The sequence below is a fragment of the Hermetia illucens genome, chromosome 2, assembly GCF_905115235.1.
Source record: "Hermetia illucens chromosome 2, iHerIll2.2.curated.20191125, whole genome shotgun sequence".
Taxonomy (NCBI): Eukaryota; Metazoa; Arthropoda; class Insecta; order Diptera; family Stratiomyidae; genus Hermetia; species Hermetia illucens.
Genome location: NC_051850.1, coordinates 182,097,184 through 182,117,900, shown reverse-complemented (window position 1 = coordinate 182,117,900; position 20,717 = coordinate 182,097,184). Strand labels below are relative to the sequence as shown.

General features: G+C 47.2%; 1 protein-coding gene across 3 annotated transcripts in view; it reads left to right on the top strand.

Moving 5' to 3' along the window:
* LOC119650338 overlaps positions 1–20,522 on the top strand; it is a 184,229-nt gene extending 163,707 nt beyond the window's left edge. For all 3 annotated transcript variants that reach the window (XM_038053002.1, XM_038053003.1, XM_038053004.1), the window contains 3 exons: positions 17,791–18,646; positions 18,709–19,015; positions 19,089–20,522. In XM_038053002.1, the coding sequence (XP_037908930.1) occupies positions 17,791–18,646; positions 18,709–19,015; positions 19,089–20,300 (2,375 nt within the window). In that variant the 3' untranslated portion in view covers positions 20,301–20,522. The remainder of the gene's footprint in view (positions 1–17,790; positions 18,647–18,708; positions 19,016–19,088) is intronic.
* The last annotated feature ends 195 nt before the right edge of the window (positions 20,523–20,717 follow it).

Here is a 20,717-nt window from a genome sequence, read left to right as displayed (position 1 = left end):
GTTCGATAGAGATTTAGGTAATTCTTGCATCCACCAGTATGAATGTTAAGCCATGCACTTGGTATAGGCTGGTACCGTTGTTGCTTGTCTCAGCGGGGCTCTGATTGTGGTCACAAAATCAATCTGTGTCTTAAAAGGACCGTAGGATTAAGTCTCCACGACCGGTGCCTACGTTAAACACCATGGGCTTAACCCTCTTCTCCTTGTTCAAAGCTGACCCCACTAAACTATAACCACATTCAAACTCTATCCGAGTCCTCCAACACGCAGACAGCGTGATCCCCCACACCTCCATCAAAAACATTCCGGTAGGCGAAGCTTGCCTGCATTCTTATTTCCTTAGCTTCCAAATACTTCTCCAAATCTGCAGAAGTGCGGAACCATACTGTTCCAAGGCACCGCCTGCTTGACGTCAAAAATGTGCATGGACATCTCTAACCTGCTGCTCCAAAACCAGAACATTCCCATCTTACGAATTAAGCTCCTCTTCCTCGAATTCTCAATATTCAGCGCGATATCGGCCTTTAAAGTTTTTCCAAAGATTTTTCGATTTTCCCCCAAATTTTGCCAGCCGCTCACTTCCCAACCCACATACCGACTTCCAGCTTGTCTGGAGAGCGCTCCAAGTTGGTGATCACGAATTGAGCTCCTTTTCCTCGAATTCTCAATATTTAGCGATTTTTTCCCAAACTTCGCCACCTGCCGACTCCCCAACCTATATGCCGACCTCCAGCTCGTCTCGCCCTCCAAGTTGGTGATCACGAATTAAACTCCTTTTTCAGAAAGATTTTTCAGTGGTATCAGGGTAAAATTCAGTTTTGACCCACTTGTACCATTTACCCTTACCAGCTACGGTATTACCAATTTGCGCTCTTAGAACACCCTATTGCAAAGTGGGCCCTTTTCTCCATAATATTTGCAAGTATCTCATCTGGTATTATCTTCCTTACACTCTTTTTCAAAATGGCCATGGTCTAAACACCACGGATGCTGGCCGATGTATCTTATATCAGAAAAGCGATATCACCTTATAGTGTAACATCACATAACCATTGTCGAGCGCGATGCAAACATCACCAAACATTATTCAATATCGTAACATCATTTGACATTGCATAACCTAATACAGACATTGCGTGTAGATAAGTGGTAATCATGTTACTCTTGTGATACGTAATGTCTGATAACGTCGCTGTAGACCAAAAATATTGCAATATATTCGATGCATCACATCGTCAGTAGTACACGAATTCAGACTCGTTTACAAGAATTGTATGATTTTTGATTTTTTACTTCCCTTGCATGACGAAAGTTCGTTTATCACCTACTTGTCCCTGCCATGCATGTTACGCTACAAATACGATAAACGCATGCCAAATATCACTCTATTGGTAAGTAGTGGAGGATAGGGCAACACGGGGTGCCAAACATTTCAAGAGAAATAAAATCGGAACTATAGGTTCCAGGGAAACGTGGGTTGGTACTCACGACAACGCAGAAAACCTGGAAAACGCCTGCTGAACCCACGTCAACAACTTTACTACCAAGCCTCCACGTCCACGTGATGATCAGCAACCTATCCCAATATATGCCTGGCACCACAGCGTTACAAGAAATGCGCTGGAGAGTGACCGATTTCCTGGAGCGAACAGCTTGCTTGTCGTCCCTGAAAGAATGGAGACAAGTCCCCCAGTAGCTGGCGGGCAGTACGGGTACCCAAGGTCCAACTCGCTTTGGCCGGCATCATAATAGACGGGCCAGATGGGGAGATAATTGAGCTTGTTTCCGATGTACTCGTAGACTGCTCCTACAAAAGCCAAATTTAACCACTTACTGACAGAGCTAACGCTAGGTGACCGTACGTCAAACCAACTGGTTCATGAAATGAAGCATTTAGGTGGTGACAAAATCAGCACCGAGCTGGTACAGTCATTGTGGCTGCAGAGGCTTCCGGCACAGGCCATCCTGGTATATACAGATTTAGGGCCTTAGAACACGTTAGCCGCCCCAGCTGAAAAAATCCAGTTCCAGTTGCTGCATATGGCTACGGGCAGGCAAACATAAGCCGAGGTCATCAACGAACCTTTTCTTGACGCTTCATTATTGCGGATATCAGCACACCCATCTTAAACGCAGACTTTCTGTGCTCATATGGAGTACTACGGATCTACATAACAGGTCCCTCATTGACCCCAAAACTTCCCTTAGGTTATCAGGAAGAATCTCGCTCAGCACTCTTTCTTTGATCTTCGCGCACCTCTTTAAAAACACGGCAACATCACTAGCGAGCTCGTTAAGCATGATGTTCAGCACCACATCAACACTGCTAGCTCTTAACTTTTAAATAAGGTGTGTCCATTACCACCGCGCCGAGTTTGAAGAGCCTCTTAAGCAGGGTATTTGCAGACCTTCACCACTCTTCACATAGTCCCTAAACGCAATGTCGAGTGGAGACCCTGTGGCGACTACAGGCGTCTAAGTTCCTAGAGGATTCCAGACCGATACCCCAATCCACTCATTCGGGATTTTGCAAATTGCCGTTTCTTCTCGACCTTGGACTTAGTCCAGGCATATCATCAAATCCCTGTAGCTCTCGAGTTCACTAGGATGACATTTGAACTATGCGATCCGGCGCAAACCTTTCACTCTGTGATGCGAAACTTCGACTTCTGGATGATGTTTTGATCGCCTCCATTTAAAGCTCTTCGAATGCATTTTTCAACGTCTCCTTGAGGCCGGCCTAGTACTCAACAATCAGAAATGTAAATTCTTGCAATCGTGAGATTCCTCGGCCCCCTGATTACCTCTGAAGGCATTGGCCTACTCGTCTGGGCTGAAGAATAAAGGCTTCTACTTAATTGCGTGGTCCCCAGAAGTTCTGCAGGCCTTTGAGACTACTAGAGAACAGCTGGTGAATGCTACGCTTCTTGCATTCCCTCAGCAAGATGCATCCCTAACTGTGTTCATTGACGCCTCAAACATTGCCGTAGGGGCTGCTCTTCACCAAAGGTGAACCAAATGTGACAGCCCTTGAGCTTCTTATCCAAACAACTGAACCCTACTCAACGGAACTACAACACTGACGATCGTGGGTTATTAGGCCCGTACTTCGCAATTAAATTTCTGGTATTGCAATAAAATAGACGATTCTGCAGCCGATATAACGACGAAACTTACGAGCGATACCATGACGACCTGGTTGTGGATAATATCCGGCTCCATTGGTTGCAATGGGTGGATCATTTAATCCAAATGAGTAAGAAAGAAACAGAAGACTTGGTAAACCTCGCCTCAGGAGGAGCGATGACGTATGCCTAGATGCCAGACAGCTTATAGAGGTATCAAAATGGTGTACCTCGGCGCGAAACCGAGATGTCTGGAGCTCCTTACTAAAGGTGGCCTTGACCGGCTGTTGCGCGTTTGGTCAAATCCTCTTCTTCTGTTTTGTCCAAAATCTGGAAATGCAACTATCCCAATACCAACATCAGTGCAATCTTTCCGTGCCAACGTTCTACTATATAAGAGCAGTCCACGCCCACCGCCACCCAGAAGCTCCAATTTTTCATCAACTCATGTCTGCATCATGGCATCATCAAGGTATTCTGGTCTGAGACAACAAAACAGTACATGTGTTTGCCAAAAGATGAAAGTGGCAGTGAAGAGGTCACTCATTGAAAAAGGACAACTCCTTGCGGGCTACGCAATGTTGCATGTAATCGTGCATACTATCCCAGGATGGCTGGCGAGTGGTTTATCCTAGAATTACGTGGTGTGGAACAGTGGTAGAGGCGTGCCAAATTCTCGGAATATAGTGGAGGATGTCGAAGAACATTGGCAACGACGGCGTATAGTTCGATCGATGCGCTGTGCCTAAAACATGATTGCACCGTCAACTAATTTTGAATTTCAAAAAAAGGGATGTTTGCCACGAACGGGTTCCCCCACACTAAGTCCGGGAGTCATCTACTGCAAAAAATTGTGCAGTACACCATCAAGTAGGTGGTAACTTAGGACAGCTGACCAATTGAGCGTTGAAAGTGGTGCTTCAATAATCCTTGTAATAACTTATGGCGAGAAGAGAGAAAGGGGATGACAAAACGTAAAAAATAACAATCATCTGCAGATCAGGGCCAAATGGTATTGTGACACTTTACCTAGTTAGCCTAGTTAGAGCCTTAGGCATGAAGCCAACAACCTTTTTTTTTCAAATTTTTCGGTTGAGTAGTTTTTGAAAATGGGTCCTTGACACTTTTCTAGCCCCTTTGCATCTAATGTCATAACTACCTAAACCTGCTTCGAAAAGTGCTAATTGAGACCTTTTATTTGACACCCCACATATGTAGCTATATTCGGCGCAAAAAATGGCACCCCACTTTTGCATATATGGGGATCCCCTCCCTCCTAAGTTCAACGTAGAACAATGTAATTCACCGCATGCATGGGGGTTCACAGTTCCACACTTTCCAAGAAATTTCGTGTCGCTAGGTACAACCATTTCTGAAAAAAGTATGAGTGATACACAGACAGAGGGACAAAGTGACAGACAAACGGTGAAACTGGGTCGCCTCTGACACTGTTTTGGCGTTTGAGTGCTCACTCTTCCTCCTGCGACCTATTATGGAGGACACTAATGATTATCACAATATTTTTGATAGCTTCGTGCACGTGGTGCTTGTCCTTAGTGTACCCTGACAGCTCAACTATTTTTGCTTCAAGCTGGATAAAAAGTAGTTCCTCCATGTCGAGCTTTGCTTCTCTATAAGCATTGCCTGGATTACTCTTTTGAAACACTCCGTCACCGTACTGGGGTTCCGAGACCCTTTCCCATAACCCCAGAACTAGCGGCTTTTGGGGTTGAGCAAGTGCGTTACCAGCTGTCAATATCCTTCAACCGCAGTGCCTCAGTGCTGGATAACTTCGCCACCGTCGCGTCTAATGTTGGAATTGATTTAGATTTGGAGAAATAGGTGTCCAAGTGAAGTAATACCTTTCCAGAAACATCAATAATAGAGGCGAAAAATAATGGGCTGAAAGTAAATTGCTGGCCGACGAAAGGGATTTCGACATCCACGGCGTTTTTACGAGAAGGATGACCACAGAATATACTCCAAGATGAAGGGATTAATCCAGTCAGGAGAGACTAAATTTTACGATTTCCAGCAATTCCAAAGACAAAAAAAATGAGAGTATGGAAGTATGGAGTATCAAGCAGGAGCACAATGTGCACCAAGCTATCAAAAACATGGGGAGAGTCATTAGAGCACTCAAGCCGAAACCGACCGTCCAAACAGTATCACAAGTGATCCAGGTGATACCTAATGGTAGTGTCAAGGCACACTAATTGTTCTGAAGAACGAAACGAAAGCCTGCGCCCCAAGTATAGTCATCAACAACTGAAGTAGAACTTGGTATCTCCAGCTAAGGCAATCTGTCTTACGCGGGTATACTAAACGAGGTCAAAGTTGACACCGTCCTGAAAGATCTAGGCGCGAATGGCAGCAATATCCAACCAGTAGGGTGGCGATATGGCCTAGGAAGTTATACAATACACTATGGGTCAGTTGGTCAGTTCTTTTGTGTGGGCAAAAATAAGCGTACTGTACAGCTGCTACGCCCCATCTAGACTCACATTGTCTTAGTTTGAAAACGTGTTGGGCAACTTTGGTTACAACGGAAAGGGATGAACTCCAACGGTGACTGCCGGTGATTTTAGTCCGTGATCACTCGAACGGGGAAGAAGAGCAACTAACGCAAAGGACCGAAGTCTTTTAGAGACTTTTGCACAGTTAGTTATAGTTCTGGCCAACGAAGGTAATTTAAGCACCTTCCGGAAAGGAGGGTGCGCTTCAATCGTAAACCTGAACTTCGTTAGCCCTGCACCACGGAGATAACCAGGCAATTATTTTCAAACTATGGAGACAGCTACATGATAGGAAAACAGCATGCCCAAAGCCGGTAAGGGTATCAAGCTAGTCTACAAAAGCACTGGATAGGCAAATCTTCATGGAAGTATGGCTGGACGAACCTACTGAGACTGGGGGCACCACAGAAAAAACTCTTCGTGTGACACAATGCACCTCCGAGGTAGGTAACACGTCTGCCTGGGAGATGCACATTTCCCAGTAAAGATCCAACTATTGATGGAATAGCGAATTGACGGGCCTTCGGTTAACCTATCACGGAACCGCTCAGAGCGTAGTAGGTAGGATCGATCAGGTGCAAAAAGAGCATGCATTCAAAAAAATTGCCAATCCAGTGGAACAAAAGGGAATGATTTAAAGAGCTCTGCTCTGCGGTCAATGTTAACCCGTGGAGGAGCACTTATATTATTATGATGAGAAGATTCAGAGGCCGGTTATCTCTGGATATCATGTGCCTTACCCTCTTCAGGAATTATTCCCCCAGCAAGAGAGAGGAGCTGACATTTTTGAGAGATCTCTGAATGTGACGGCAATTCCGGCAGTAACCGCAGAGCAGTTGTTGGAGATCTGCAGTCAGAATAGGTGACAATAAAGCTCCCGGTCTGGACGGAATGCCGAATTGGGCCCGCCCGTGAAATCCAGACCAGGCATGTTTGCAGAGTTGTTTAAAACATCGATGTCCGAGAGGATATTCCCTATAGCATAGAAACGACAGAAGTTGGTACTGTTGCCTAAAGCTGACACCCCTGGGGTATGTCTTCTAAACACTATGGGGGAAATGCTAGAGCGGGTAATCTATAATATATACCCTGTTCTCAGGTGTAGAAAGCTAAGAAAGCCACAACTGAGAGCGGTCTACAGAAGAACAGCCCTAAGGGTGTGTTCTGCTTCCCGATGGTCTCAAATAATGCAGCGTTCGTCATGTCGGGAATGGTTCCGATTGACATCTTTGCAGACGAGATGGCGAACTTATGCAATATTAAGTCCATCTCTCCCTTATCGGAATCAAAAAAAAACCGAAAGAGATATATATAGCTAGATGGCAACAGCGATGGGACCATTCAAAAACGGGTCGTTGGGCATCCACGTTGATATCTATCATCAGGAAATGACAGGAGAGAAAGCACGAGGAGACCAACTATATGTAGCCTCACCCAGTTTCTCACAGGCCATCCTCGTTAACCGTCAATAATTAAATTGGACACCTTACCTGACTATCCAAACTGGGATGAGGTGCCGACTAAAGCCTTGTGATTTGCTCCCTAAGGAATTTGAATATATATGGTTGTCCTTCACTCCTTGCTGGGGTATAGCGCGTCAACCGCACATACACACCCTAGCTCGTGGTTAGCTGAAATACACTTCAGCTCCCCCCACGACTTCCCAAGACGCTCGCACTTGTCCTCTACTGTTCTGCACCAAGTGTCCCTGGGGCGACCCACTCGTCGGCTACCTCGGGAGAGGGGATTCCACTTCATGACATAGCCAGTAATGCAATTATCGCACCTCCTTAATATGTGACCTATCCACTTCCACCTTCTTATCACGAAATCGAAAGCTTGGAGCTATTGAGTAACAGCGGAGTTAACCTTCCATGTTCTACTCCCATATTGCAACTGTCTCAACTTGATCTTACTGTTGAGATAATTGCATTTCCAGATTTCAGTAAGGGCAGCGAAAGCCAATCTAACGCTGTTAATGTGTCGGGCAAAATCTAGTTCGATGCCACCGCCAGCAGAAGCCACGCTTCCTAGATATACAAATTGATCGACGCTTTCAATTCTCTGCCCATTAATGCAGATAGGGAGAGTGCAACGAGCCGTCAGATTGAAAACCTTGGTTTTGTTGGTGTTTATCTTCAGTCTAACTCTTTCAACTCCAGAACTATTTGGTCAAGGTCTATGACCCCTTGAGAGAGCAAACAGACGTCATCAGCGTAGTCGAGGTTTTTAAGGAAAGTTGTCGTCCTCCAATAAATTCCTCCACGTCCCCTGGACAAGGCGGCATATACTAAGTCTCCAAGACCAAGAAGAAATAATGTTGGAGACAAGATGCAACCTTGGCGGAGTCCGCTTTGGATTTCAAAATTCTCCTAGATGCCAGCCTGATAATAGCTATTAGAGTCTCCGGAATCCCCCTCCTGCGTAGAACGCTTCTGTTTATGCTATTGGAAGCTTTCTCAATATCGATAAAGAGCAGGTGCAGCGAAGAGCTAAATTCTGAGAGTGCCTTTTTTTGGGATCTTAACGATCATCCCCTTCTTCCAATCTCTGGGAAAGGTCTTGGATTCCCGAGATTTCTGTACAAGTGGAAATCGCAGATCTGCAGTAACTGCAGGTATGGTGGTAAATAACTCTGCGGAGAGACCGTTAAAACCAGCGGCTTTACATCGTTTGAATGTATTGATGACCGAAATCTTTTCTCTTCTGCTTGAAGGAACAGTCCATAAACGAATGTCACGGTGACTAGTCATTTCGTCCAACTTTACCGGATGTTGATATGGTTAAGAACCAGTAGTAGAAGTATTCTTTCCACCTCTTCAGTTATTCATCATCGTAGATTAGAAGTCGGCGGTTAACGTCCTTCACAGGACCATCGAAAGGTTTGCGACCATATGCAAGCCCTTTCGTAATGCGGTATCATCATCATCAACGGCGCAACAACCGATATCCGATTTAGGCCTGCCTTAGTAAGGAACTCCAGACACCCCAGTTTTGCTCTATCTCAGGGAGGGTCTGCCTTGCCTTCTTTTTCTACCGTAGATATAACCCTTATAGAGTTTCCGGGCTGGATCATCCTCATCTATAAGGATTGGGTGACCTGCCCACCGCGACCTGTTGAGGCGGATTTTATCCACAACCAGACGGTCGTGGTATCGCTCGTTATGTGGGCTACAGAATCGTCCATCCTGTAGGGTGCCAAAATTTTTCCGTTGGATTCTTCTCTCGAACACTTTTTTGTTAAGGACTCAGGTCTCCGGGGAGTACCTAAGGACTGGCAAGATCATAGTCTTGAACAGTAAGAGCTTTGACCCTATGGTGAGACGTTTCGAGCGAAACAGTTTTTGTAAGCCAAAATAGCTGTCTCTCTCCCCAAGACATCTGTTAGCTGCGGTTATTGCGGCACCTATTTCTCCCTTATCAGTGTCGCGGAGGACTGTGTTGTGAATGGCTTCATTGGTCACTCTCACCTGATTGTCAGAGGGGATTCTAGCCGGTGTCGTAATTCGAGCCCAGAGCACTATGCCAACGAGATAGTGATCCGAGTCTATATTGGCCCCTCTATATGTTCTGACATTCATCAAGACTGAGAGGTAGCGGCGTTCAATCACCACCTGGTCAATTTGGTGAAAAGGCCCACGTATGTTTGTGGACCGTTTTTTTCGCAAACCAAATACTTCCAACAACCATTTTGTACAATACTGTTAGCTGAATAATCCGCAGTCCGTTATCATTGGTATCCCTATGTAAGCTATGGGAGCCGACGTATCTCCTGAAATCTCCGAGAATGATTTGGATATCATACTTGGGGCAGGCTTCGACGGTCCACTCAACTGGCTCGTCGAAAGTATCCTTCTCCGACTCTGCAGTCTCCTCTGTTGGGGCGTGAACGTTTATGTGGCTTATATTTCTAAAATTGCCTCGCAAGGGCAGAGTGCATAGCCGTTCGCTTATATTTTCATAACTGATAAGAGCAGGTTTCATTTTACTACTCCGAGCACATGGTTTACTGGGTGCCCGTTAAACTTTATGGTGTAGTGACTCTTCTCTAGGAAACCAGTCCTTGGGTAGGTAGGTAGGTAGGTATCAGTGGCCGCTCCGAGGAGCCCAATTAGCGCTTTGGTGCGCCGTTTTGATGCCACAAACTCCTAAGACCGTGACTGTTGTTATAGGAACAGGGAAGCAGAGTCCAGCTGGCTCCGATCTTCAGAGCCAGCCCGTAGCGTTCACGAAGGAAAGCAGCTCGCCGACCCTGCAGCTAGAAATCTCACTGAGGTCCCCAAAGAATGGTTTACCCAGTGTCCACAGCCTGACTCAATAGATCGCATAGAAAGTGCATGAGGGTTTCCCTTCCTTCTTCGCAGCTTCGGCAATGCGAGTTGTAGGGTAAGCCGAGCCTAGCGGCATGGTCCCCTATTGGCCAGTGCCCCGTGCAGACCGCCGTAATCTTGAATGCATTTGCACGCGTCTGGCGCAGGAGCTCTCGTGATCGGGCTATGTTATAAGCGGGCCAAATTCTCCTTGATTTGGCACAGCTTGTAAACCTTCGCCATCTCAGGCCCGCTGCTGCTAGGTAGTGCGAGTAGACTCGGCCCCCGACAGCCGCCAGCGGAACACCGACTGTATTCCCCGAGGGACTGCCAAGAGCAGAGCCTTGCCTCGCCAATCCGTCAGCCCACTCATTCCCCTCTATGTTCCTATGCCCGGGAACCCAGAGGAGAGTGATCTTGAGCGTGCCGCCCAGATGGTTGAGCGTGTCTCTGCACTGCCCCACCAGCCGGGAAGATGTCGTCATTGAATACAAGGCCTTGATGGCCGCTTGACTGTCGGTCAGAATGGCTATGTTACGCTTGGGGCTCGAGTCACGCTCCAGCCATCGATAGACTTCCAATATCGCCAGTACTTCCGCCTGGAATACACTGGCAAAACCTGGGAGACCATACGACTTGGATACACCGTGTGTATTCGAGAAAACCCCCGCGCCGACTCCATAGGCCATCTTTGATCCGTCCGTAAAGAATACCGTGTCATAGTCTTGCAACACGCCGCCGGCCTTCCACTTTACCCTGGTTGGAAGGTCCACAGCAAAGTTTCTCGTGAAGTTCAGCTTGCGTGTGACATAGTCCGTGGGGGATGCCCGGATTTTTCGAGGTATTTCATCTAGAATGTTGCCGTGGCCGTAGGACTTCGCTGCCCAGCATCCGGACTCACGTAATCTGACGGCACTGCACGCTGCAACATATTTGATGTGGAGGTCTAGGGGGAGGAGATGCAGGAGTACATTGAGAGCATCTGCCCGGCAGGATTGCAGAGCCCCCGTAGCACCTGCGCACGCGGTTCTTTGAATCCTATTAAGCTTCGTTCTATTGTATTTCTTCTTCAAAGCCTGCCACCATACAATAGAGTCGTACGTCAGGATCGGACGCACTACAGCGGTGTACATCCAGACAACCATCCTCGGCCGGAGACCCCATTTCTTCACAAAGGTTCTCTTACAGGCATAGAAGGCTATACAGGCCTTCTTAACCCTCAGTTCTAGATTCAACCTCCAATTTAGCTTAGGATCCAGGATTACACCCAGATACTTTACAATAGAGGAAAGAACCAATCTTTGTTCATTCAGCCGTGGTAGATGGAATTCAGGTATCCTTGTCTTGGTGTTGAATAGCTTCAGTTGCGTTTTGGTTGGGTTTATACTGAGTCCGCATCTTGCGGCCCACAGGTACACCTATCGCAACGCTCCTTCCATGATGTCGCTCATAATGGACAGAAACATCCCTGAAACTAATATCACCAAGTTGTCGCCATACGCCACCACCTTCATCCCGCGGCTATCCAATGTACGTAAAATTTTGTCCATTACTATTAACCAGAGCACCGGTGAGATAGCACCACCCTGGGGCGTGCCTCTGTTCACAGCTCTGGTCAAGTGGTTGCCTCCCAGATCGAACTGGATTATCCTGATACTTAACATGGATATAATCCAATGCGTGAGATACCCCTCCAATCCAATACCGGTCAAGGCTTCCTTGATGGCATTGGTACTGACGTTGTTGAAAGCTCCTTCTATATCCAAGAAGGCAGCAAGGGTATACTGCTTGTATTGCAGCGACCGCTCAACCGTGCCAATTACCTCGTGGAGGGCGGTTTTTGTGGATTTTCCTTTGAGGTAGGCATGCTGGGACTTAGAGAAAGGCGTTCTCTCCATAATCGTCCTTAAGTGAGTGTCCAGGACGCGTTCTAAGGTCTTCAGCACGAAAGAGGTCAGGCTGATTGGCCGAAAGTCCTTCGCAGACTCATGAGCGCGCCTGCCCGCTTTCGGTATGAAAACCACTCGTGCGCGCCCCCAGGACTGCGTCACATATCCTAAAGTGATTCATGTCTGGTAAATCTCAACAAACCACGGCCCAACCCTTTCCTACTGCTTCTGTAGCATGACTGGCATTATGCCATCTGGGCCTGGAGACTTGTATGCGGAGAAGCTGTTTATAGTCCAGCCGATCCTATCCTCAATAATTACCGATTTGATAGTCTCGCACAGCTGGGGTTGCCGCAAACCCTCCAAGCGAGGTTCTGACTCACAGTCCTCCTCGCTGGAGGGAAAGTGCGTTTGCACCAGCAGCTCCAAGGTTTCGCTAGAAGATTCCGTCCAGGAGCCTTCCGACTTTTTAAGGAAGGATGGACTCTTATGTTCCTTGGACAGAATCTTACTGGGCCTCGCGGATTCACTAGTGCTTTCAATGTTCTGACAATAGTCTAGCCAAGACCGCCTCTTGGGGGTCCTGATGGCCGACTTGTACTTCTTCAGGCTGTCCTTGTATGGCTGCCAGTATTTTTGCCTGTAGCAGATGTTGAAGATTCCTCTGATCAGCTTCCTGAGATTAGAGAGATCTTCGTTCCACCACGGTGGCAGGGTCTTTTTGCTGTACTTAGCAGAGCACGGGACTTTGAAGGCAGTATCAAATGCCTTCTCCAGAGCCCCGACCTTTGACCCCAGTTCGTCTGTCGTGCCAATCCTACCAATTTGCGCACTGGAGAGTTTGTTCTTAATTACCTGACCAAACTTTCTCCAATCGATCCTCTTGGGGTCTCTAAAGGGCTTGGAGACCTCTGCGGCGAGATCTAGACTGAAGAGAATCCAACTGTGGTCAGAGAAGGATCTCTGGTCAGACACTCTCCAGTCCTCCACCCTAAGAATCTCATTGTCGGCTATTAGGGTGATATCAAAGACCTCCTCCCAACCGTCACAGTTCTCCGAGCAGGGGAAATGAAAGGTTGGTGTACTGCCCCTGTTACACACCGATAGATTTGAAGTAATAATAAAATCAAAGAATGACTCACCTCTTTCGTTGATTTCGGAGCTGCCCCAAAGCGTATGCCTTGCATTCGCGTCGCAGCCTATCAGCAGGTTGGCTTTCTTTGCTGTTATGGTGTTCGTCAGATGTTGTAGTTCTTCTGGCGGAGCTGATCGGTCGTGAGCCATGTACGCCAAGGAAATATACACGTTCTCTGCCCCCACCTGCTCCTGCCTGACCACAACTAGGTCACTGGAACTCAGGTCCGGGCACAGGAAAGCGTGCAGACTCTTCCTCGCAAGAATACATGCTCTAGGTTTAGCCTGATCAGCGTCTCCTGTGCTGTGGAATAAATTAAAATATTTGCTTTGGAGCCCTTTGAAGGTTCGGTCGCTTCCGACCCAGGGCTCCTGTATTAATGCGATGTCGATGTCTTCCTCTAAGAGGAAGACGAGCAGATTAGCCGAGGCGCACTTCGAGTGCTGCAGATTTATCTGCGTTACCCTCAGCATGATCTGCTTGCGTGGGGGGGTTGTCAGCCCCAGTCGGACAGTCGATCGTCGTCTTCTCCAACAGCTCGTTGGCGGCGTCGATTGGGTCAAGGTCGTCGTCCGGTTTTGCAGAGCGGAACACTTTTACTTTGGCATTCCTGACTCCGAACCACACTTTATAATCAGCCTTTTCCAGTGCCTCCAGGCACTCCTCGTTTATGCGGAGTAGTACGAGCTGGCTGTTTATCTGAGGTTCCTCCTCCTTGGTAACAACCCAGCCGTCCATGGGAATCCCGTGGTTGTGAAGGCGCAGGAAATGGACGAGCTTGTCCTTCTCCATGCGGATCTTCGGCAACCAGATGTGAGCGACCGGTCTCCTGGGAATCTCGTCGTAAGGAATAATCTTGAGCTTAACGCCCTCCCAGGCGTCGCTGATCTTAGCGACACATGAGCCGAGAAAGTCCTTAGAGAACTGATCCATGCAAGCTATTACGTGGAACCCACGGACCACCTGAGATGAATCAAAGTGGGGAGTGATTCCCGGGTGTTTGCCTCCGGTCTCCACGAGATGTTCGTAGACCATGCCCGACAGCCTAGCCTCAACACTGGTCCACACCTCCAGCGTTAGTTTGCCGCTAACAAAATTGCCATCCGCCAGCGCCACACGTAAGTGACTCCTGGCCACGTCGCTGAAGGGCTTCGCAATACGTGGCCCGCCGGTTGACGGTTGCTGTACAATGTCCTCCGTATGTTGCTTGGCGTCTGCGCTCTTGCCCACTCTGCTCCGCTTCTTATCTTGTTCGACCTCGTCTTGAGATCGGTTGCGTTTTAGAGCGATGGGCTTCGCCTTCTGCTCGTCAGCCCGGCGTTTGCTGTTGTATTCATCAACAATCGCCTGATATTCTTGGCAATCTGCCGAGAATACGCATGGCCTTCTGGTATTGGCTCTTGAGCAGGACACCCGTGGACCTTCGCTTCTTAGCCGGTTTCCGGCGACCGACAGTCTTGTCGTTTTTCACTTTTGAGGGATTCCCCGACGCTGAGGGCTTCGGGTCAGGAGTATTATGTCTGGTACTCGCTATACCCAGTTTGACGGCAGCGGGTTCTAGGCTGGAAGCCACTGGTCCGTCTGACGCCTCGCTCCGGGAGGTTCCTGCGGTTGGTTTCAGCACAACTGGCTGGAGGCCAGCAGCTCGTCCTCCGATGATGCGCCTGGCATCATCGCCTCCTCTTCTATCGTCGTTTTAGTTTTTTTGTTAATTGAGTCCATGTCTTGGTCCCACGAGTAGTCCGGGAAGAATGTCCACCCTGGCTGGCCCGGCCACCAGGGTAAGGGTCTTATTTGAAACTGAAGGTGCCCAAGGTATTCAGAGTTCGCATACTAAAGACCAAGCTCCCCATTGGCCACGCAGCCCTCGGCGTATGCTGTTCCACCTTGGCTTGGGGTCCTATTAGCACCTTCTCCGGTGCAGGGAGGACAATCCCCGGGCTGTTTCTTCAGTCCATCCCCCCGCCAGATCTACTTGCCCCTAACGCATGACCAGCAGACAAGCAGATCCTCGTCAGTTGGATGACCCTACTCCCAGCCCGGCCCTACACACTCTTGGCCCGCCCGAAGACGGTTTCCAGCGGCCACCACGCGGAGGTCGTGTGAGGACTTGCCGAATTATGCAACTTTAACCTGAAGCATAATCAGACCAGGCCGCCAACCAGTCCTTGTCTAACGCATCTCTTGCAGCGCTGATACATCAGCCTTATCTAAGAGATCAATCAATCACATTGTCTCTCTCACAGTCTTATATTGGGACGAGATATCGGCTGCAGCTCCTTCTCTGTACAGGGAGCGCACATTCCCCGAGCAAATGCGCAAATCGTTAATCCGTTGTCGTTGCCGGATTCGTCGTTGTAAAATCCATCCTGTCCTGTCTCCTTTCATGGCTTCGTAACATCGGTTTTCCGTGTAGGGTTGTCAGTCCTACCCAACTCCCAACCTAGAGGACCAGTTGGTACATTTTGTCCCGTTTTTAGGCGCGGTTGACTCACCTTCATTCTTCTCCGTCTGCAGTTTTTCCTAAAGAAAGAACTCCCAGCGATCACCACGTGGAGGTGGAGATAGGGGTTGGTAGTAGAGCTGTTGGTGTTGGTTCAGCTTTTATGCTCCACCGTGGGTACCAATCCACGTTTCTCCCTGGGACCTATATTACCCTTTGACCGCCGATGCGGTATACAGTTCTGAAATCATTGCGATCTGCGGCATCTTCCACTTCCCTGACCAGCGCAATTGCAAATTCTCTCTTGTCACGTCGTACTCTACGCTGAACTTCTTGAAGTTTCGCTCGGTAGCGGAGTTCGAACGTGTCACCCCCACCATCACTCGCAGCGTGAGTAAAGCCTTCAACTGCTTCCATTCATCCATCCGCTTCCACGACTTCGCAGTCAGCCAGATCTTATGAAACCTCTTCAAGACGTGGTCGACGATCTGTGCAACACCCGAAAAAAGAGCATCTTTAATGGCGGCCCAATCCTCACCGATATTGTCAGACGCATTGCTTAGTAGATCTGTCGATCGATCAGTCGAGCGACAGCTGATCGCACAAGCGGTCGATGTTAAACCTACTAAGCCACAGCTCCCCAATTTTGTGAGAAATAGCAGACGCAACACGCTAGCGAACGTAAGCGACCATCAGATAGTGATCCCTTTCGAGGCCACTGTCAGCGCCTCTCTTGTTACGTACATCCATGAGACAACTCCTAAATCTACTGCTGATCGCAAAGTGATCGATCTGAACTCACCTTATGGCAGGCTCTGTGCTAGAAGAATGTGCGCAAAGACCATGCTTCCCCCTCACATGTCCGAGCAAGATGTTGTTAGATCCCCCCTTGGCACACAAATTACTCATCACGATGACAATGTCACCTTTAGGAAGCCTCTCCTGAACCGCATTTAACTGCTCGTCGAAAGCATCCTTCTCCACTACATCGGAAATATCAGTTGGTGCGTATCATTGTACAATTGTGATGCTCTTTAACCTGGACCGAAATCTTACAATTTGTCGAAAACCGACTCCCAAGTCAAGAGAGCGCCCCTTGAGGTAAACACCAAAAGTAGCCCCGAAACCGGATTCCCGTCCCCTACCACTTGACTTTCCAGTGTACAAAAGCACATTGTCACAAGAGGAAGAAGAGTACTCTCCAGAGTCCTACCATCTTACTTCACTTTTCCCAGAATGTCCAGTTTATATCGCTGGAATTCCCGCTCAAGTTGGAGAAAGCGAGCATTCTGAGGACCCTCGCTATCGTTGTCGAGGAGCGTGCACACATTCCAGAGACCGTTTTCAATGGCCAATGGTCATCGCCGTGAAGTCAGTCCTTATCCGAGGCGTTGCTAACGTTTCGCTTGCAGGTTGCTAGCCCACAAATTTCTATCCCTTTTTGGTCGCTTCTTATGACAAGTAGGGAAGGCCTTGAGTGTATTCTTAAGCCCCAGCTCAAAGGGCACGAATTTGAAGAGCAGAGCAAAGAGCTGTATCGTGGAAACAAATTTGGGAAATTGGTAAAATCCTGAAGAAGCCAGAACTGAGCGATTTAAATACCTCGGCTCAACGCTATCAGCCAATGGAGAACTGCGTTATGAAATTGCTTCACGCGTTAACGCAACCTGGATGAAGTGGCGTGCCACAACTGGTATTCTTTGTGATCGACGGATTAACGAATATCTCAAATCGAAAATTTACCGCGATGTCGTCCGTCCAGTCGTTCTCTATGGTTCTGAATGTTGGCCGACTATAAAAGACAATGAACGACGTCTTGCGGTAATGGAGACGAAGATGCTACGTTGGACTAGTGGCGTCACACGTTTAGATCACATCCGAAATGAGGATATCCGCGATCGTATTGGGGTTACACCGATCGTGGAAAAGTTGAGAGAGAGGCATCTTCGATGGTATGGTCACGCAATTCGTACAAACGAGAATTCACTTGCCAAGATTGGTCTGAACATCGAAGTCGATGGTAACGGACCAAAAGGCAGACCTAAACATCGGTGGCTTGATGCGCTAGATGGGGACTTGAAAGCCTCGAGATTGCACCCAGATCAGGCATTCGATAGAGCCAAATGGCGAAGCCGATTACGACGAGCCGACCCCGCTTGTGAACGGGACAAAGGCTGAAGAAAAAGAAGAGGCAAAATCCTGAAGAAGAGTGAGAAGCTGGGAACTTCATCACAGGTCAAAACAGCCTGATACAACTCATCCGTAGGGAACCAATTATATTTATCTTAATAGTTGATACTTGTATCTTTTAATATTATTTCTGCTAAATACCCTATCAACTTGGAGTAATCAACCAACCTGTTCCATTTCAGATAACTTCCAAACAAGCAAGCAAATATTCAATTTTCCTCTTTCAAATTCGAGTGCTTTGAGCAAGACTAATGACACCACTTCGCCTTCAACCGAGCTGACAGTTGTTTTTCATGAAAATCCAACTACAACCGAGTTGCAGGATAATCAAATCACTGTCATTATTATTAATGGAAGCGACTCTTCTGATGAACAAATTACATTACCAAGCGCGGACGAAGATCAGTTGGTTCAAACCACAACTGTCCCAACAGAAGCAATAACCAACGAACCCACAAAGGGAACTACTAAGCATCCAAACCCCGTCAACCCAGCTTCTGAAAGCCATACTGCATCAGTCCACTGGCAATCCACAACAAAACAATCACCCAATAAGGGTCTAAAGGATGCAGATGCAACATCTACACTGCATCCCGAACATAGCATTAATGAGACCAGCCTGACCACAGAGCGACAATCGCACAACAAGGATCCAGATGGTATAGACGCGAAGTCTACCCCGCGTCCTCAACATAACGCTACTGTAGCAACTCCAGGCACAAAGGCTAAGACAATTGCACCGCCAGTAGTTCCAAAGTCCTCGGTTATAAAGGGCTTCCTGGTTTGGACTCCAGAATGCCAAATTCCCGACTTAGATCCTTTCGCACCTTCGATTCGAATGTTATTTAATAAAAAGGTTCGTCCGAAGTGCCTCCAAACGAAACAGTTGACTGAAATTAGCATAGAGGAAGCTACAGGTAAACCGATCCTAAATTTCAAAAGGAATCTCACCACAAGCTACAGTCCGGGGCCTTTAAGCTGTTGCTACAGCGAAATTATAAGATTCGGCTCAGGAAACTCGATTGACAAAAAATTCAAGTAAATTTTGAATATTTTACTCTGTAAGCTTCTGTTTGTCTATCTATTGCCAAAATTTATAGGTTTACCAATTGTACGAACTTCAATAAAACAAGTCACTTGGACCCCACCCTAGGATCAATCCTAGTCACATGTAAAAATGAGAAGAAATCAACGGTCTATAAAAACATCCATGTCCTGATTCCTCAGAAGGAATCAGTAAGGAAACGTTTGGAAAGCTGGCAGGCAAAAAATGAAAGCTCACGCCCACCGAGCGTAATCCTATTCGGTATCGATAGTATCTCAAGGATGAATTTGATCCGAACAATGCCCCTCACCACCAAGTTTGTCCAGAATCCTGGCTGGTTCGAAATGGCTGGTTATAATAAGGTAAGAAGTTCTCAAATTGGTCACCTCCTATAATCGTACCATTGATAAATTAAAACTGTTTGGCTCGTTGCAGATAGCAGATAACACCTTTCCCAACCTTATGGCTCTATTGACGGGCTACAACTCAACAACGGCTTACCGCAAATGTAATCCGAAAAAAGTGGGAGGTCTCGAATCTTGTTCTTTCTTATGGAACGAATATGAGAAGGCAGGCTATGTTACGGCTTATTCCGAAGATGCCCAAGACATAAGTACCTTTAATTATATAAAGGTTGGCTTTAAAAAGCAACCAACTGATTGCTACCTACGTCCAGTTATGCTTGCTGCTGAGAGCACTCTAACCACTTCTAACATGGATGGATTGAAATTTTGCCTGGGATTCCAATCAGCCCCAGAATATGTTTATGATTACATCTCACAAGTAAGGAACGCCTACAAAGGACACCCATTCTTTGGTTTATTTTGGACAAACACATTCAGCCATAACAGCTACTACGCTCCAACGTCAATGGATAGCAAAATCTTAGAATATTTCCAAACGTTCAACTCTTCTGGGATTTTAAACGAGAGTATCATCCTCTTCTTCAGCGACCATGGAATGCGATTTGGACACCTTCGACAATCATCAACGGGTCATCTGGAAGAAAGGCTCCCATTTTTTTACATATGGTTGCCACCGTCCTTCAGGGAGAAACACCCAGAAATTGTCCAAGCATTAAAGATCAACAAGAATCGCTTGACCAATCCTTTTGACGTACACGTAACGCTGAAACACCTATTGGAGCTTACTGGGCGAGCGACGAATCTCCCCAAAGCCGAAGACTGTCCCAATTGCCAAAGTTTATTCAAAACAATCCCAGAAAGCCGTTCATGCGAGGATGCAGCAATCGAAGATCATTGGTGCACCTGTCGAGCCTTCCACAATGTCAATAAAAAATCCCCAAAAGTAATAGAGGCAACCCTTCGCACCATAGAGTACATCAATGACATCGTTAAACATGCAAACAATGGAACGGTAGCGCATCTTTGTACACCTTTAGTGCTAAAGACCATAACGTATGCCAATCAAGAGGTAATACCTCATGTGTCAGCCAATTCAACCTTGGAAGGGTATCAGATTTCATTCTCCACAAATCCTGGTGGAGCTATGTTCGAGACAACTGTGCGAGTAGACAAGCAGAAGTTCGAGGTTACTGGAACCATTAGCCGACTGAATTCGTACGAGAAGCAAGCCAAGTGTGTCAACGTGGAAGCTGTCAAGAAATATTGTGCCTGCAAGAAGTAAAGAGAATCCTCCAGAGCCTATCTCATATCTATATATGTATGCATTTGCATACGTTGTTTATATCCTGTATATATTAAATAGGAACCTACTAGGACCACTAGTTTTTAAGAAAGACTATTTTTTTACTGAATAGTTAAGGACCTAAAGACCCTGGTTTCGATCCTAAGAAAAGTGTGTTCATTATGGATTACTGTGTGATATTGAATAGTAAATATAAATATACTCGTAAATCTGAAAATAGATTGTTTGATTTGGAGGCATAAAGTAGGACGTGCAACCCCATAACCTTAGCAAACCAAACTTGGTAGATTCACCATTTAAGGAAGACCTAGTCTGACAATGCTTCAGGTTAAGGTCGCATAATTCAGCGAGTCCTCACACGACCTCCTCGCGGGGGCTGCAGGGAAACGTCTTCAG